The sequence below is a fragment of the Histoplasma capsulatum genome, genomic scaffold (genome assembly GCF_000149585.1).
Source record: "Histoplasma capsulatum NAm1 scaffold_10 genomic scaffold, whole genome shotgun sequence".
NCBI lineage: Eukaryota > Fungi > Ascomycota > Eurotiomycetes > Onygenales > Ajellomycetaceae > Histoplasma > Histoplasma mississippiense.
Window position 1 is genome coordinate 148,529 of NW_001813973.1, and position 18,803 is coordinate 167,331.

Here is an 18,803-nt window from a genome sequence, read left to right on the forward strand (position 1 = left end):
GCGAGAGCAACACAATATGTTGGGGGGCACGTGATAGGGTAGCCGTAGTACCACTAACACCCCCCCGTGCTACGGCGCCGCCAAAGCTCTGCCGCCCGGGGGCCCCCCCCTTGCTCAATTCTTCTAAAAACGCAATAATAATTAATTACAAGAATCAGACCCTGATTTCCTCTTTGGGAATAGGCTCCCGTATGGCAATAACCGTAAAAAACAGGATAACACAAGCAAAATCTGTAAACTCCCGTATCATCATTACCTTACACCCCTTCTTGCCAATTTCCATTAAGCCAATCCTCTTAACAAATTCTTCGAAGGCAGGCCTTGCCAGTGGCTTGGTGAGGCCGTCAGCTATATTGGCCGTAGAACCAACGTGTTCCATCATGATTTCGCCTTTTTCAACCAGATCGCGAAGGATATGGTTAATCTGATCTCGATGTTACGTGACCTCCTTGTCAAGGACTCCCCTTTTGCTAGAATCTATCGCGCCCTTGTTGTCAACTCGCAGGTGCGAGCATACCTTCGCTTTCCCTTCTACTAATCCAGCATCAAATAACATGTCATTCAGCCAGATCACTTCGCACGCTGCCTCACTTGCCGCGATATACTCCGCCTCAGTGGTTGATTTTGCAACTGAGGTCTGCCGTTGCGACCGCCACGAGATTGGTGATCCGTTTAGCAGGATAATGTAACCTGTAGTTGACTTGTATTGGGGGTCTGCCCCTGCCCAATCTGAGTCGCTGTACGCGACAGGACTGAGTCCCCCAATCATCTCCTTCTTGTATAGGATTCCGTGATCCTTCGTTTTCTTGACGTAGCGTAGGACGTGTTTTAATGCTGCCCAGCATTCCTTGTAGCGGACGCGAGTTGAAACGTGAGAGGTAGTTGACCGCGAATGCCAGATCTGGTCTGCTGCTTGACACCAAATACTGCAGCGATCCTAAGCCTTGACGATATCTAGTAGCAGTAAAATCGTCATCTAACCCGCTATCTTCATCTGGTGAGAATTCTAGGCGTATGCCGGCCGCCATCGGCGTGCTGGCCGGGTTGACCTTGTCCATTCCAAAATCCTCAAGGATCTCATCGATATAACGGTTCTGGGTAACCGCTAGGTCGCCGTTCATTTGACGTTTGACTTCCATTCCAAGGTAGGGCTTGTTCTCTTCGACATCCTTTGTCTCAAACCTTTTAGCAATCTCTGCCAATATCCCAGTCTAATTTGCTGCTCTTGGGGTCCCGTTACCCGACAGTCATCGACGTGCAATGTCAGGTAGATCTTGCGAATAGGGTGATATAAGAATCCGCCATCGTACGGCGAGATTTTGAATCCTAGAGTGGTGAGGTGTTCCGTCGCAAGGAAATACCACACCCTCGCTGCTTGCTTCATCCCGTAAAGGCTCTGGCGGAGCAGGCCAACCAGGCCCCCCCTGCCGTGCTTAATCCCTGTAGGCAGTTGCATATATACCATCTCGTGCTGCGGTAGTATGCCGTTCAAGAACGCGGAGACGTAGTCGATCGCCTTTGCCTTCCACCCCTTTGCCGTTGAGATTGCGAATAAGCTCCGTGACGTGGGTCCTGATACCACCGCGGCGTACGACTTTGTATAGTGGACTCCTTGTTGTTGGAGGAATCCCCTAACCACCCAGCGAGCTCTAAACCGGATTGTTTCTCCCTTATTGTTCAACTTGCGATCAAACACCCATTTACCAGTTAAGATATCCATGCCTGGGGTCTTCTCAACGACAATATATGTCTGCTTGTTCTCAAACATGCTGACCTCTTTCTTCATCGCCTCATACCAGTAGTCCCAATCAGGGCTCCTTTTGGCTTCCGCCACGGTAGTTGGGCGGTCAGTTAGGGTGCTCAGGACAGGATCGTCCTCATTGGCAGGGTCTTCTGGTTCATCATTCTCGACAAGTTCTGTCTCATTATCTAGAAGGTATGTTGGATCTATCGCACCTTCAAGATCCCCATTGGCAATCATCTTCAAAACGTCAGGTTTCACCTTTGCTAGGTGTCGCAGGAGGCAGTGTTGCCACCCATCAGCAGCATCTAGTACGTCCAATTCTTCTGGTAATTCGCTCGATTGCCTCACCACGTTCGCAGGCGTGGTTTCACCCTTGTCTAGTCCTTCGTCGAATACGACATCTCGCGCGATTTCAAGGCGACGGCCAATTGGGTCCCAGATACGATATTGGTGCAGTCCTTGGTAGCCAACTAGCTGCCATTCCTTGCCGTCAGTCCTATCCGCGAGCTTATTGGTAACCTTTAGGTTCTTCTTGTAGACCTTGCACCCCCACCTGCGTATCCAATGGGCAGTAGGTTGCACCCCAGTCCATGCCTCAAATGGCGTAAGCGGAACTACTTGCTTGCATCCGTATATCTTAGTTGACGTTGGGGACGTGTTGATCATCATGATCGCGGCTTGCATCGCCTCACCCCACAATTCCTTAGCTAGTCCGCTATCAAATAGAAGGCTTCTTGTCTTTTCTGCAACAATCCTGTTGGCGCGTTCAGCAGGGCCGTTCGATTGCGGCGTATCAGGCGTAGTCGTTTCATACGCAATTCCTCTGCTCTGGCAGTAGGCCTTCAGATCTTGGCCTTTAAACTCGCTGCCACCATCCCAGTGTAGGGTGCCTACACGGCGTTGCGTAGTTGCCTCAATGCCTGTGATGAAGTTCATTAATCTCGCGGTAGACTCACCCTTCGACATCATCAAGATTGCCCATCGGTATCTCGTAGCGTCATCTGTTATCCCTAGCCAGTAGCTAGCACCCCCCCTAGTGGGTAGGTCGTTCCCGTCAAAAAGCGTTTTTCCACCCCCTGCTAGGTCGATGAAGAGTCTCATCGCCGGCTTGGTAGCTCGCGTCATGGGCGCAAAGGTTGGACGTGTCATCTTTGCTTGGACACAGACTTTGCAAAACGGTAAAGCTCGTTGGCCGATGATTCTCATTCCTAGGCGTGGATCTGCTGCCATTCTAGCGATATCCGCGGGATTTAGATGCCCTAATTTTTGGTGCCACTGTGTCATTGTTAGTTCTATAACCTTTATGTCGTTGTTGGGCAGCGCCAGTATCGCGTCAGTAGTCCTGTCGTCCGCCATCGCGTTGACAGGTTCAAATTTGCCGTTGGACAGGGCGAATCGAATTAGATCCTTGAAGGTAGGCGGCTTCTCCACCTCGTAGATATCATTGTCGTTCAACTTCGCCGTGAAGGAGAACGTTCTATCTGGGGACATAAAGAGCACGGCGTGGTTGCTTCCATATGCCAACTGCTTGAAGGTAAAGCCCTGGCGTACGAGCTTACCCATGCTCATGAGGTTCACTTCTAATTTCGGGACGTAGCGGACGCCAGTTAGTAGCATGTCCGCCCCTTCAACGGTGATCTTCGTGTCGCCTATCGCTGCGGCAGGCACTATCGTTCCATCTGCCATTTCCAACTTGACAGTATATTTTTGGGGCTTTGCCACGACAAGATCTTTATGAGGTGTTGCGTGGGCACCCGCACCCGAGTCTAGAATCCAGGTATCTCTCGTGGGTCTTTCGCTGCTCATGTAGGCCTTGTCCGTCATACAGAATACTTGTTCCACGACGTTATGGACAGGAGCAGTGCCAGCATTGGTATCACCCTTGTCCTTATCCTTATTGGCGTTGTTGGGATTGGACGGACGCTTCTCTGGGTATTTCTTCCAGCAATCGTTCTGGATATGACCGGTCTTCTGGCAATGGAAGCAGGTCCGTGTCTCACTGCCCTTCTTGTCAGATTTGGGGTCCTTCTCCTTCTCCTTATCCTTATCCTTGCCCTTCTTATCCTTCTTGTCGGATTTGGAGTCCTGCGCGTTGTTGGTAGGGTTCCTAGACGTGTCAGCATTGGATTCATCAGTTGTCGGAAGCCGCAAGAGGATATCGCGGCAAAGGGCCATGAAATCACTCTCTAAGGGTTGGGCGTTATCTTTCTCAATTTGGTCCATACGGTTCTTAATGAACGAGGCCCACCCTTTGCTTACCCCAGTAAGTAAGCAGTCAAAAAACATGAAATCTTCGACCCTATATCCTAGGCGGATATAGTCAGTCCTTATGGCGATCAAGCGTTCGATAAACGCGCGATCAGAGCCTTTTGACTTGGCTGTCATGCTTGTCATCTCCTTGTATAACCTTGTCCTTAGGACAGCAGGCCTTTCAGCGAAATTGTCCTCTATGATAGACCATAGAGAATACGCAGATAATTCGCAATCCTTGGGTATAGTAAAATGAGATTTTGCCTGTGGGGCAACTGATGACCACATGTAGTTGTATAGCCACATGTTGCGTTCTTTCCAAAATCGCTGCATATCAGTGCTGGCGTTATCATCAGGCCTATTTGCTTCTCATCAAGGATGTCATCGGTTTCAGATTGCCTCGCTGCGAGGAGGATCTCTTCTTTCCACATGGGGTAGTTCCCAGATCCGGTCAGTACAACTGGCTTCCTTATGGGTCTCACTTGATCACGGAACTCATTAAGGATTTTCACGATAGCAGACGTTCTGCCTTTCCTCTGCAGATAGTTTGCTAGATCTGCACTGATGTTCTCATCACTTGTAGAGGCCTGACCCCTACCAGTTCTCATTTGTTGGACTTCATGTTGGAGTCTCGCGATCTCCAGTCTCATGCGAGTTTCTTCGCTCACATCATGGCTACTAGGGCCACCCGCGTTATCTGACATTTCGTTGTCGTTAACCGGGTCTTCGTATTCGATATTCGACTCGTTCGATTCCTCTTCGATTGTGTCGTCAGGTTCAAATGCCCCCGGGGCAGTCACCTTGTTGGTTGCAGGCGTTGGTAAACCTGCGTTCGATTCCTGTTGTGCCTCTGGCGTTTGGGGATTTCTTCTTCTACGCGTTGTCACGTATTCTTTCGTCAAATCAGGCGTTCCACCCGATCTCAAATTAACCATGGGGTTTAAATCGTCTAGGCACGCTTTTAACGATGCGTGGAGACGTTGTTAGCACGTTATTTCAGCGGTTCTGTTGCTTCTAAGGGCCATAACCTGTGGGAGGATAACGTTGTTGTCATTACTAAAACTAACTGAGCGAGAGCAACACAATATGTTGGGGGGCACGTGATAGGGTAGCCGTAGTACCACTAACACACCACCACTGCGACCATTGGTGCTGGCTGTGCTGGCGGCGGTTGCCGCTCCTGAGCATCCCTGTGGCACCTGTCGCCAAGGCGGCGAACAGCTGCTAGCTCTTTTTGAGTTAGGCGCCTGAGGGTGCCATTCACGCGCCTGGGTGCGGCAGGGCAGTGCTGATGCCCAGCTGGGTAGGGTTGGCAGCAGTTGGCACATCTTGGCGCTCTCTTGCACTCTGCGCCTGTTGGCCCCTCATGCTGGCTTGTGGGCTCACTGCAGTTGGAGCATCTTGCCAGTCGCGCACACTTTGGTGGGTGGCAGAACCCCTGGCATCCTGGGTTATGTCTCACTGCCAAAGGCCTTTTCTCAATCAGCCTGGCCCTCTCACTGGCATTGAAGAGTGAGAAGCCTTTTACCGGGGCAAGGAAGGAGACAATCCATGTAATCTTCCCTGTCTTGGGGTTCACCCCATGACGCGAGGGTCGACAGCTCACTGGCTTTACCTTTGCCTGAGCCAGAACCTCTCCCTCAATCATCTTGTCTGTGGGGATTCTTGCCCCTTCCCAGTCCTGGACAGATTCTGGGACCCCTGGGACAGCATAATTGTACCACCGCTCTGGTAGCCGGATCTCCATGGCGCCAAGGACTTCACAGAGAGTAGCCACTGCCTTCTCAGTGGTCAGAGCGTCGCGTATGCCTCTGTTGCTTGGTGTGATCGCCCAACCTGTCCTGGTGGGCTCCACCTTCGGCACATTGGCCACATCCCCCACCCCCTGAATGTTTGCAGCGATTGCCTGCCGCACAGCATATGGCTGTAGCCGGGCGACCCGTTTCTCTGGCTGGAGGGTGACGAGGACTCGTGGGTCCTCCTGCGGTTTTGTGCCCCCTGTGGGGCCCCCTGGCTGACTGGCGCTTTTGGGCTGCAGGCTAGCTCCACTAGCCCTGCCTGCTGAGGAAGCCGCAGTCTTGGCAGGGGCAACCCCAGGGAGGGCAGAGTTTTTCCCCCTCTGAGCAACACCCGCCCAGGTAGTCGGCTCCCTCGCAGCTGTCTTTGCTGCATTTGGCTGCGGATGAGTATCCGGGGCAGCACCCCCTCTCAGAATTGATGCTGCACTCAGATCTGCTGTCACATACTTGACAAACCTCTCACAGAAGATTCGGGCAAAGTTCTGACTGACTGACTGCTTCTCCTCCTCAACCCAGCTGTCCAGAGTCTTCGCCAACCTGATGAGGGCCTTCTGCTGCAGGTTCTGTTGCTGCTGAGCCTCCTCAAACTGCTTCTGCAGCCGAGAGGTGGCCGTGGGGATGCTGTCGCTGGCTCCTTTGAGGACTGGGGGAGGCATTGTGACAGTCTTCCTCTGCCTCTTGCCAGCCTTTCCAGCGACAAAATTGGCCGGTGACTCCGGCTCCAGTGGCCTGGTGTAGGCCGTGTCGATGTCCTTGGGCGGACGGGAGGGCGTTGAGGGCTCCATGACCACTCAACCTGTGCAGTACACACACGTAGAGAGATCGCAGAGGGCGTGCGATGATATTGAACGGGTTGGAGGGTTAAAATTATACGAAAAACAGTTGGAAAAGTGGAAAATTCAAATGTACCCCTACGTTCGTGGGTAGTTGTAAGGTTGAATCCGAGAGCAAAGAAGCGACTGTGGGATTCAAAGCGGATGTCAAGACACTTCAACTGCTCACCTCTTCCGCTGATGCATATAAGAATACGAGAAGGGAGAATCAAGCCGAGAGTGCTATGAATCGTCTTGGTGATGCAGTCGCGGACTTCTTCGGGAAAGAGAAAGATAATAGTAGTGGAGACAGGAAGGAAGGTGAAAGTAAAGGAAAAGAAAGGGAATAATAACTAGTGAGACGGCAAATAAGGAGATTGAATGTGAAGATGCATAGGTCCTATCAGGGGTTTTCGAATGCTTGTTGAAGCTGGATGTCATACTTTTCCTTATCTGACACTTTGCGATACGCCAGGAGCGGTCCGTCTTTTGCCCAGTAAAAAAGCATAATTGATATAAAATCATCAACAGAATGCTTGAAAAATATAGGCTTGATCCTGTCATAAAAGAGATTGTGGAGACCCGTAGGGCTAGAAAGTGCCAGTGTATACCAAAATGTGCCAGTATTCCAGGAGCGGTTCATGACATCAGACAGTTTTGGTATGGCTTTTTTGTTGGCAACACAGTCCTGCATTCGTGTCTCTTCAGCAGCCAGAATATTCATAAACTCTTTTCGAGTTGCATCGTAATTCTCTGGGTCTACTTCGTCCACCCGCTTGCCTGACAGCCAGTAGGGAGGTGCAATCATCTCAACTGGATGAGAGCAAGCCCACTCCAGATCAATTAGACATGTGATATGCCAGTCTTCATCAACCAAGATATTACTCTGATGAAGATCAGTCAAGTGAAAAACAAAAGGGCCGCGGCGGAGATCTCGCCGAAGAAACAGTGGAAAGACGGTTCGCATGGCTGTCAGGGCGGCCATTTGAGAAATAGTATCGCTAAGACTCTTTACTGCATTTGGCTGGTTCTGCAGGCGGCTGTCATGAAAAGCAAGTGTGTCCACCACATAAGAGTCAGTCGTGGAGTAAGTATAATCGCGAGGTATGTGAGTTGGAATTTCGTCGTTCTCAAGTTCTGCCATCTCGACTGACAATGGCCGATTGGCTAAACGCAGAAATCCAGCATCATCAATAATAAAGGAGCCGATCTGCGGTAATGGTATTCGACTGATGCTTAGCAAAATGCGAGCCAGATCATGAAAGAAATTGGTACGCAGCTTGTCGTCATGCTGATTATTCTCGAACCATGTGCTTGAGAGCATCCTTCCCTGGGTTTCTTCGATATATTCGATTACAAGATAGCCAGAACCGATCGCATTGTGGGCTCCTTGGTGACGGACATAGTAGGAAGGAACTGGAAAACTCAACCACGAGAGCAATCGGCGGCGGATGGACTGAAAACATCGGGATAGGAAGGGTAGATGCTCGAGTCGCGTGAACTATACTAGGTCAGATAGTCAACACTCGAATAGAATGCAGTGAGAGAACGTACAGTTTCGCCTGTAGACATAGCAAAACCATACATGTGCGGAATTGGCACATCTGGACAATTTTCTTGTAGCCATGCATAGGTCCCAGCTTCACAACGGACTTTCTCATCGCCATTTCCAGATCGAAAGGCTTTCCCGATACGATAGGGAAGAGGGAGTCGAAGAAGAACATGACGCCCTCGCTATTTCTTCCGTTTCCAGGTCTTGTCTTCAATAGTGACTAGAACACAGACGTTGAAGCTTCCATGGAACCAGTCCCCAACTTCGGCCACGCGACACAAGTGGACTGATCTTGCACCTAGTCCTAGGTGATGAGCTACAACGGACTTAATCCAATCGCGGTTGTCATTTAGCTGGTTGAAGAAGCTGGTTTCTTTGTCATAGTAGCCTAGTCGATGGAGGATGTTGACCTCGCGTCCCTTCGCGGCGGAGTACGTGATTTCCTCACGGAGTAGACGGCGTGTTCTCGGCATGGCGAATGGGGATAACAGGCGGAAGACACGCGAAGCTTTCCAAAGCTTGATGTCAATTAATCAATACATTGCTGGGTTTGTGAACTAGCCGTTGCTAGTTCGGGTCCAATGTCGGGCCGAACAATTTCTTGTGTCTGCTAGATCCACGTAATAGGGTAGGAGTAGACCAAATGGGTATTTGGTCGGAGACGTTACATGAATCCGTGGGCCATAGCGAATGTGGTCCAATAGGAACCGCTGAGAGTAGCTTAGGAGAGAGACTGATGACTAGAACAATTTCATTGGTCGGTGTCACTCCCAGGGTTAAGCTATCCAATTCACCCTTGGTGGCAGTTCCTCATAACAATGTCACCAGCAATGGTGGGCCAAGGATGCTCGTGGGGAAGTGTTTATTTGGGAGGAACAGGATAACTGAATTATCAAGCGCATCATGACAGCAGAGCCTTGAAGCAAAGCTATGTTCGTCCCCTCATTTTCGGCGACTACTGAGTAGGTCTAGAGCTCTAGTGCACCATATGTGCAGTGTAAAATTACTGACTTTATAATTTAATCCATATAAATATTTATGTACACGGTCACGTTCACCGGTTTCCAACAGGCCAGGGATTGTTCAGAAAAGCGCTGATATGTGAAAAATTAGGGATGTGACCTCGACTGCAATGAGATTCCTCTTGAACGGTTTGCTTGAAGGGCATTTTTGCCTTCTTATACGCTACTCGGACCAAACTCCATACATGGGAACAAATTTCCCCAAGCGGCGAAGCCCTGCCACACCCCTGTGTGGCGGCTGCATACATTTTCCTAGAATCGGGTCAAAGTGATCTGCCTCTATCCAGGTCCTTCCAACTGTTGAACAAAATTCCAGTGCGCGAAAGGAGCAACTAGCAACCTGGCCACAGTTCGAACTTTCACCGCTGCAGGTAAACAAAAAATATATATATACGATATAAGCCAGGTAGGATATCAATACAAAAGAGAAATCAACAGTTGATGCCCCCCCCCAAATCCCATCACAAACCAGGGGTAAGGTAGAACGATTCCCTACAAAGTACTTTTGCTTGCGAGAGCGGAATGGCCCCAGTTACCCAACCCTAGAACAAACCCGCATCTTCCTCCAAAACACACACTCAAACCGCGGCCGGAATTCTTCCAGACTATCTTCACCATTGGCTGGATATAGCCGTCAGGGCCAATCCAGGAACTTCTCTAGGGTATTCATAGTCGACCTGGCCAAGGCTCAACCCGCCAACAGGTTGCATTGGATAACCAAGAGGCTGCTCTTCCATATATTGAGAGCGCCGACAAAGAGCCATTGCAACCCCATTTATGGGCCCTTCGCCAAATGTTGCAATGCCATTGGAAGTCGGGACGGAGCTACTGACATCTTCTGAAACTGGTTTTGGGGCAATGCCCGCAGCCTGAGCCTTCTTCAAATGCGCGCGCGGATTCGATAAGTGAATGACTCCAGTTGGATTACCCCGACGCAATGAGCATTTTTGAAAGTGGCGTTTCAAAATATCGCTTCTGGAGGGTGTGTCTTCGCAAAGAACACACACGACGTCGCTATCCCTCCATCGCGTGGGACCGCCTTGACGATCGCCTGGTTCAATTCCATCCTCGCCTCCGCCGCATCCTTGACGATCCCAAATACTGCTCCTGCTACAAGAGTGCGTTGCACAAGAAAGTGCGGAAGCACGGCAGGAAGGTCCTCTCCAAGAATATCCTGCACGGGACCGGATACTGTGGCCTGAGAGGCCATGTGATTCTGTGAGTGTGGCCCATTCCGCGGGCTCGCCAAGAAACGTCTTTACTGACCTCCCCTCCCCCCCACCCCCAGCTCAGAGCATGTCGTGCGTCATTTTGCACGTGATATCGACTCCCTGGCCGGGACCGATAGCCTTGCTTCGAAGTATGGTACAGTTGTCTATGCCCAGGAGGTCTTGGTGCCTGAGCTACTGGAGATGTTGGTCCAGGAGGACATGGGAGTTGACACCAAAAGGGCCCGCCAGATTCTGAAGGAGAGCAACACGATCGGGGATATGCTTAATCATGAGTAATCAGACGCATGGAGTTATTGTTAACAGTAATCTCGGGACTGGGTCGAGGAGAAAGCACGGACAGCTGACCGGGATACTGAAGGCCTACTGAAGACTAGAAATTTGTTTTTCCAGCAAAGCTAGTTTAGTTAGACTGTGGGCAATACCCAAGGGAACCTATTATTCTTACAAGACTTGTTACTCTGCATACTATTAATCCTAACACATGAAGTAATACGCGATGGCAATGGATTGAAACTGGATCTATGATTTAATGATAAAGCTTTACACTGATCTCAAGAATCAAACAACAAAGCTGGTTGAGCCGGTTATGTTGAGGCACAAAGAAGCACGACTTTAACCACCTAAGTCTCCGCGATATTATAAAGAGCTCAATCACCACCAGCGCCGTGGTGGTATAGAGGGTACGAATCACCCAATCCAATCCCCCCAACATTAATTAACTAGTTAAATGAGAAAATGACTCTTAGTCACCATACCATGAGCAACGCTAACTAGTTATTGATTCATGAGTAATCCCTCATGTGCCTTGTGTAACTAGGTGGATACTACGGCTACTCTAGATCACGTGCTCCCCAATCTTTTTACCTGTTCGGTTATCTCAGCATGCTCAGCCTCTTTTCTCAATATTTTCAGATTAGCACAATCAATTAAACTTTTTTAGACTTCTGCCAAGTTCTGCTAACTTCTGAACCAATCAATTACTCCACATGTGCTCACAACATAATATCTCATAGAGAGTTTGAAAAGAAACAGTTCCATCATCTGTGAAAAATCAAATCTGCTCATACAAAATATTCAATTGACTTCAGAATTATACATCTATTTTAAATATTTATTTGATCATCATCAAATCAGTATTTTTTAAATTTTTAATCATTTTACTATCATTTCTGCTATTTTGCAACTTGTTATCTCTTCTCATCATACCACTGTGTCTTTTGAATCTCAAGACATCCAACATCAGATGTGGTTCAATCAATATCTTTTATCATTTAAAAATGAATTCTCTCAACAATCACTACACTCTCTCAATGATCTAGATGATAGATATGAAATATCAGAGAGTGATTTAACAGATCTTAAATTTATTGATACTTCTTCAAAATTTGAAATCATTAATATCAATACTTTGTCAGTTTATTCACAATCAAACATCTATGGCCCACAGCACCTGTCTACTATGCCTCATAATCAGCAGAAAAAATATTCAAAATTATCTCATATTGTTAAAGCATTACAGTAAAATGATTAAGAAATGAAAGTTTTTATAAATGTTTGAATTTAAAGTTCTGATATCTTAACTCATAAATGATATTGTATTTTTGTAAAGCAGTGAAATGCACTATATTCAACACTTTTAAAGTCAGAAGCATTTTATAATCATCATCATTATATTGTTTTATTTAAATAAGAGCTGAAACATCTTATCAATACTTCATATTTTATAAAATTCAATCATGGTGTTGATCTTGATACCATTGATTTTCAGACTACTTTTGAGATCATTTGAACTGATACATCAATCTGATTTAAGCTGCTTACTTCTGTTCTAAAAAATAAATGTGCAAATTAAAGGAGCTATGAATGGCCTTCAGATGAAATAACAGCTATCAAATAGCTGTTTATTATTATAAATATTATACACCACTTTTATTTTTTGAAGAATTCAAACTTCTTTAGCTCTATTCTTTCTGCATATTGTCATAACTCAGAAGTAAAACAATGAATGATAGAAATAATTTCCAGTTTTGAACTCTATCTCAGCTATATAATGGGAAATAAATTGATGACAGAAATTGTTAAACAGAAGAAGGTATGAGTTAATATTTTTAATTTATTAATATTTTTATCTAATTTTTAAAATTTCTAATAAAAACTGATAATTTCTATTCTTTTCTGACATGTTCTTTCCACTTCTGTTAACTTCTGAGTCAATTATTTGACTAATTCTTATCATTGGATGAAATTTCAGTAGCTTGTCAAAGATTCTTGAGCTGTTATAATTTACAACAATATGAATTTCAAAGAGACTGTACAAGATGAAATGATTGAGCATAATGATTACATGACTGTAGTGATTATTGCTGCAGTGGTTATTTCCTCTGTAATTTCAGAATCTGATCTGATTCAGATCATGCATCATTTCACAAGATTTCTAACATTGAAAGAAATCATTGATGCATCTGATGTGGCAGACAATGATCATAAACTTCAAAAGAAAATAACCTTGTGTCTTATTTCTGATGCTGTTTGAAAGGTTCTTGATAAGGGAATTAAAAGAGTTTTCAATACTGCAGATATTTTACTATCTCAAATGTCTGTTCATGATATATTTTCTGTGTATAGAACGCGTTTTCAACAGCTGAGAGCTATTTTTAAAAATGAGAGCACTATTGCAGAAACTATGAGAGTTCATGAGAAGATATTTAATAGTTATCTTGATTTATCAAAAGATCATACAGCATTTTTAACTTGTCTTTTTCTGATATATAAAGATGTTTTGACTATGAAGCTTATTCAATTTGTTAACATAGAGCAGTTGAAATCTACAAATATATTTGAATAGTGCAACTGACTTCATTCTATTTCTGAATGATTTCATATTCAAATGAATCTACTTTTCACTATTGTTCATACTCACTTTGAAGCAGAGGTCTTTGAAGAGGCTTGAAATTGTATTCAGTTCAATTTTATTTATTGGAACTGAAATTCTATAACTTCTACCAATCTCAAATATCATTTTCTTGAATCAATGATTTCTCAGAGCTTTGCATTCTAAAGTCTGCCGCTATTTTATGCTGTTATACAGCATCAAGATTATTCGATTGTCAATCATAAGCACTCAGAAGATATTGATACTATTATATATTAACTTAATTCATCACAATGTCTTCAGTTTTATTGAAGATGTTTACATCAAAGCATTTACTCTTGATGTCTGAACAGAAACTGACTCTTAAATCTCTCAATCCACTCAAAATATTGAATTCTATATGATGTATCGCCTTCTCTAAGAATTCGAGTTATTCATTCAGATACACTATGCTGTTAAATATGATGACATTGAATTATTTGAGTACTCTATTCCATCTCTGATTATCTTCTTTCTTGATGCTAATCAATATAATTATGCCATTGAGATGTTTCACTATTACTTAATACTTCAATCTGTCAAATCTCCCTCTCTGCATTAAGTGATTATGATCTCAGGTCTTGTCAACTGACCTGGAAAACCTGGCTCCTTCAAAGCAATTGATTTAGACGTAAAGCATTTTAATGATAGCTGCAAGCTGAAGATGAAGTGTTATAAAAATTCAATAAAAAATATCTATCTTATATTTGATTGAGTCTGTCTGTTCAATACCTGAGTTCATCAGCTATAGCGGATCTTAAAGTCTACTTTTAAATATTCATTTATTCAGGAATATATAAATGCTGTCACTAAGTTAGAGATCTTCTCTATGATTAGAAATCTGTTAAAGAATGGTTACATCTCATTTTGAGATTTGCTTTTACTGCTGAAAAAACATATGTTTGACTCCTTATGTAAGGCGAAGCCGTACGAAGAAGCTCTTGGGCATGCTATTTTTATTCTTTTTCATCGTAACTCTAAAATATGCTGTGCAAGCGGAAACAAGCAGGAGGTGAAGCCCTGTGCGTAGTCATGTGACTACGCGTATGATGGAGCGAAGGCGTGGCACTGCGTGTGGCAGGGCGTAGCACCTTAAATATATTTACAATTGGAGTGGAAAATTTGAAGAAAAGATTGAGTACTTTAATCAAATATAAATTCAGCAATGATCAGTTTTAATGAATTTGAATTTTGATGTTATGATCATCAGTGTTAAGTTGAAGTTTATTCTGAGAAATTCAATGATAATAAAGAGTAAGAATCTATCTTCATTGAAAATGCATTATTTTTATATACTGTAAATAATTCATTAAATATATCGGAATCAATTTTGAAGGAAAATAATTAAAATAGATGAATAATTTGTTAGATAGTTTTACATCTTTATTTGATATAACTAAATTTAGTTAACTCATTAATTAACTATATATTACATTTTTACTAATCAATATATTAATAATTGAACTTCTGCATTGTTCTGTCAACTTATGAGTCAATCAATTATCAAAATTCAAAATCAATATAATTAACATCTAATAAATTTTTTTTTGAAGATAGCATTTCTCAACATCAATTAATTTTCATTTATAACTGATACTTATAAAAAATGCCTGCATAGAACCTCTAACACATTCATTTATATAGATTATTTATTTATTAGAGTTTTATTTGAAACTTTCTTCATAAAGTAGAGCAGTACAAATAAAACAGAAATCTAAACAATCAGAGCATTGTTTTTCAATGAAAAAAAAAAAAAATGACTTTTTCAGCAGCAATTGATGTGGCTGTGACAGTGAAGATATGCAGAGGTCTTTGAGCTTGTGTTTAAAGATGCTACGTCCATCTTTACATGCAGCAATTCAGTAATGAGAACAAAAATCTCTAAATTTGATTATCTAAATTTTTCTCTTCTCAGAGTACACTCAACACTTCTCATCATTTTCTTGACAGAAAATATATCTATTGTTTTTCAGCAGCGGCTCATTCAGCTCTGTTTTCATTATTCAATCAATATAATTTCACACTTTTTACTTCTGAGAAAGAAGCACTGAAACTTCTTATAAAAGATCAATCATCATTTTTCTGATTTCTAAAATTGATAGATTAATAAGCTTTTGCTTATCAATTAATTTCAATTTCATTTTGACTGACTTGTCAGCTGTGCCTGCTGTCAACAGACATGGCTAATGAATGGAGTGTTGAGAGGGAGAGGGGCGCCATATGACATTATTGACAAGGAGAGGGGGGTTGTCAGCCGTAGAGGGGGGGAGTGAATTATTATTATTATTTTTCCATTATAGATGTATGCAGTCAGTGACTATGACATCTACCTGAAACACTCTAGGATTTTTCAACTTAAGAATAAGCTAATATACAAAGTCAATTTAATACATGCAATAGTAGAATTCCAGCCTAGAATCAAACAACTATTCAAACTATTCAATTTAAGAAAGAATGTCAAAAGAATGACAACAGATCAATACATTCAATTTAAAACAAATGAAATAAAAAGTATAAAATAAAAAACAGCAGCTATTAAAAGAAAGGAAAGCATTCACAAATCAAAACTAGTCAAAATCAAAAATACTCAAAATGAAATAAATTTCAAAGCAAAAGTAATAAAATAAAAATAGAAACAAGAATAAAAATTAAAGCAAATACATAGAAACAAAAGAAAAAAGAAAAACAAAAATTGAATTCATTATCAGATCAAACTATTCAATTGAAATCTTGTAGCAATATTTGATTCTTTCAAATATTCAATCAAGAATTCATTTCCAGTTTTTGTATTGAACAAAAGTCTTAAATTTAACTGTGTCAATTCAAACTTCTCTCTCAATCTCAATCTTAACTTTGTATGCTTTATACAAAGTAAAAGAAGATGCTCTGGGTTTTTATATAACTGACAATCTGAATATAAATCACTTAAATCATTTCTAATCTTTGTTAAATATGATTTAAGATAACCATGTCCAAGTTTTAGCTGCATTATTGTAGTAAAAAGTTTCTTTTTATATTTTATTGAACAAGCTTTCCATTTTGGCTTAGTTTCAAACCTGGAATAATGTACACTTTTTTATTGTAAAAACCAGATATCTTGCCATTTTTGCAAACATGATTCTCTTATTTTTCTTTTAATATAAGCCCATGTTACAATTCTTTGAAAGCGGATTTCCAATTCAGTTGCTTTTTTTGCAGCTTTATCAGCCATTTCATTGCCATATGTACCTATGAGAGCAGGCACACAGTGAAGATGAATAGAATAATTGAATGAGATTTTTCTTTGAATATTTTGAAGACTTTTCAAAATCAGCTCTAGCATTGACTGTCCACTGCTGATTTTATTACTTTGACGTCTTCTAAGCCCCCAAGCCATTTAACTGAATTTTTTGGTTTAACTAAATGATTTAAAAGCTTAACTTCAGTATCCCTTTCTCTGAAATTTGGATAAAAGTAAATTAATTCAGTTTTATCCACATCAAAAACGATGTTTTTTGATTTTGCTTTTTCAAGCATTTCAGTTGCTGCTTGCTCAATCAAATTGCAATTATTTACAATTGATTCTGAGCTTACAACTAGATCCAAATCATCCACATAGCTTGGAGTTTTCACTATAAATGCCATTTGTCTATCAATAAACAGAAACTTGATAAATATAGCAAATAAAATGGGTGAGACTAGGGAACCCTGAGGAACTCCTATCTCAATATCTGTTATATCTTGTTTCATTCCATTAAAAAGCAACTGAATAGTTCTTTTTGACATGAAACAGACAACCCACTTAATGAGAGAGTTTGGCATTCTCAGTTCTATCAAAGTTTTGATCATTTGAGAAACTGAAACACAATCAAATGCACCTTTTATATCAACAAACATTGCAGTTGTAACCATTTTTTCATTTTTTGCAAGTTGAATATCATGAACTACAGAGAGAACTGCATCAATTGCTGAGTTTTGCTTTCTACTTCCCATCTGATCATCATATAATAAATCAGTAGTAGTACATAGAAAAGAGAGTCTAGTTGCAATTATCTTTTCCAAAATTTTTCCCAGACAATTCAGCAGAGATATCACACTATAAGATTTAGGAATAATTGGTTTTGTATTGGGTTGTGACAGAATAACTCCAACAGCATGCCTCCAGCACTTAGGATGATACACATATTTCAAAAGATTTGAGAACAATTCAAAGAGCTCATCTTTTAGTACTGAATAAAGCTCTTGAATTATTAAATGATTTATAGTATCAGCTCCTGCTGCTGTGACCTTTGAAGATGAACAAATAGCTGTCATTAATTCATCTTCAGTTAAGTCAGGCGATTTCCATTTCTTATCATGTTCATATTCATTATCTTCTTGAAAAGAACAAAGCTCAGTTGAATTATTTGATGATGGAAATAATATTCTCATAAAAGCTTGACATTTATCTTCAAACGAACTAGCTATAATTTCCTCATTCTGAAAATTGTAAGTTAATATTGGTAGCTTAGACATTGTCTTTGACTTTGTATATCTGAAAGCTTTGAAGATCTCTTTTCCCTGAGCATTTTCTAGAAAGTTATTCCAACAATCAGTCTTTGCTTTTTTAATTGTCGAGAAATAATCATTTCTAATATTCTTTAAATACTCAAAGCAATGAGCTGAGTCTTCTCAAGAGTTGCCACCTGGATTCTGTTTTCTCTCTCTGTGTACATAGAAATCTCTCCAGCGTAGCACGTCTCCATGCCCTTCGGGAGGCTTCTGAAACACGGGCGCTGCCCGTGTTTTCTCCGGGACGTTAAACCTATACATACATACATACATACATAGAAGATAATTTCACTGAAAGATTTGCTATTCACAAAACTCATCTATTTTAAAAATTGATTGAAATGACATCAAAATCAAAAGGTTCTGATTGCATGTTTATCAAATACTTGATCGCAATTAGAACTGATTATATTTGCTTAGAATATAGCATTGAAGATTTCATATTTTTCAACAGACTTCTTACAGAAGTTAGCAAAGATTAATCCTCTTTTATAAAGAATTGAATAAATGCAATAGAGAAAGATGAGAACATCAGAATGTTTGAAGATGATTTCATGAAATTATATTGAAATATTCTTCTACAATTGCCAGCTGTTGATGAATCTTCTACTTTGAATGAAAAGACTTCTATAAATAATACTCAAGATTTCAATAAGAAGAATAAAAAGAATAAAGAGAAGGAGAAAATCTCTGAAAACAAGAATAAAAATTTCATCAAATTAAAGAAAAAAGATAATAACACGGTCAAAATGTGTTATCATTGTCAAAAGATTGACCACATTCAAACTGATTGCTGGTTGAAATTTTTTGAAAAACACTCTATTAACTGTGGTGAAGGTAAGAATAAAGATAAATATGGTACATATTCTGCACTGATTTATAATGTTATTGAACAAATATTTTATATGATGAAGAAGATTTATTTTATTGATCAAACTGATAAAGATATTT

At 41.8% G+C, this 18,803-nt stretch overlaps 5 protein-coding genes across 5 annotated transcripts; 2 read left to right on the forward strand and 3 right to left on the reverse strand.

Annotated features, from left to right (window-relative positions):
• Positions 1-436: 436 nt before the first annotated feature.
• On the reverse strand, positions 437-6,578 carry HCAG_07942 (conserved hypothetical protein; the record flags this gene model as incomplete). Its single annotated transcript, XM_001536783.1, has 8 exons — positions 437-926; positions 982-1,182; positions 1,311-2,664; positions 2,701-4,321; positions 4,477-4,943; positions 5,127-5,193; positions 5,381-5,440; positions 5,610-6,578. The coding sequence occupies 8 exons, from the start codon at positions 6,576-6,578 to the stop codon at positions 437-439; spliced, it is 5,229 nt and encodes a 1,742-aa protein (XP_001536833.1).
• Positions 6,579-7,461: 883 nt separating this feature from the next.
• Positions 7,462-7,824, forward strand: HCAG_07943 (predicted protein; the record flags this gene model as incomplete). The annotated part of the gene is made up of 2 exons (XM_001536784.1): positions 7,462-7,709; positions 7,791-7,824. The coding sequence occupies 2 exons, from the start codon at positions 7,462-7,464 to the stop codon at positions 7,822-7,824; spliced, it is 282 nt and encodes a 93-aa protein (XP_001536834.1).
• Positions 7,825-8,339: 515 nt separating this feature from the next.
• HCAG_07944 (predicted protein) lies at positions 8,340-8,630 on the reverse strand (the record flags this gene model as incomplete). Its single annotated transcript, XM_001536785.1, has 1 exon — positions 8,340-8,630. One exon carries the CDS (start codon positions 8,628-8,630, stop codon positions 8,340-8,342), a length of 291 nt encoding a protein of 96 aa, XP_001536835.1.
• Positions 8,631-10,116: 1,486 nt separating this feature from the next.
• HCAG_07945 (predicted protein) lies at positions 10,117-10,687 on the forward strand (the record flags this gene model as incomplete). Its single annotated transcript, XM_001536786.1, has 2 exons — positions 10,117-10,397; positions 10,468-10,687. 2 exons carry the CDS (start codon positions 10,117-10,119, stop codon positions 10,685-10,687), a joined length of 501 nt encoding a protein of 166 aa, XP_001536836.1.
• A 7,254-nt stretch (positions 10,688-17,941) lies between these two features.
• HCAG_07946 (predicted protein) lies at positions 17,942-18,172 on the reverse strand (the record flags this gene model as incomplete). The annotated part of the gene is made up of 2 exons (XM_001536787.1): positions 17,942-18,089; positions 18,120-18,172. 2 exons carry the CDS (start codon positions 18,170-18,172, stop codon positions 17,942-17,944), a joined length of 201 nt encoding a protein of 66 aa, XP_001536837.1.
• Positions 18,173-18,803: the final 631 nt, after the last annotated feature.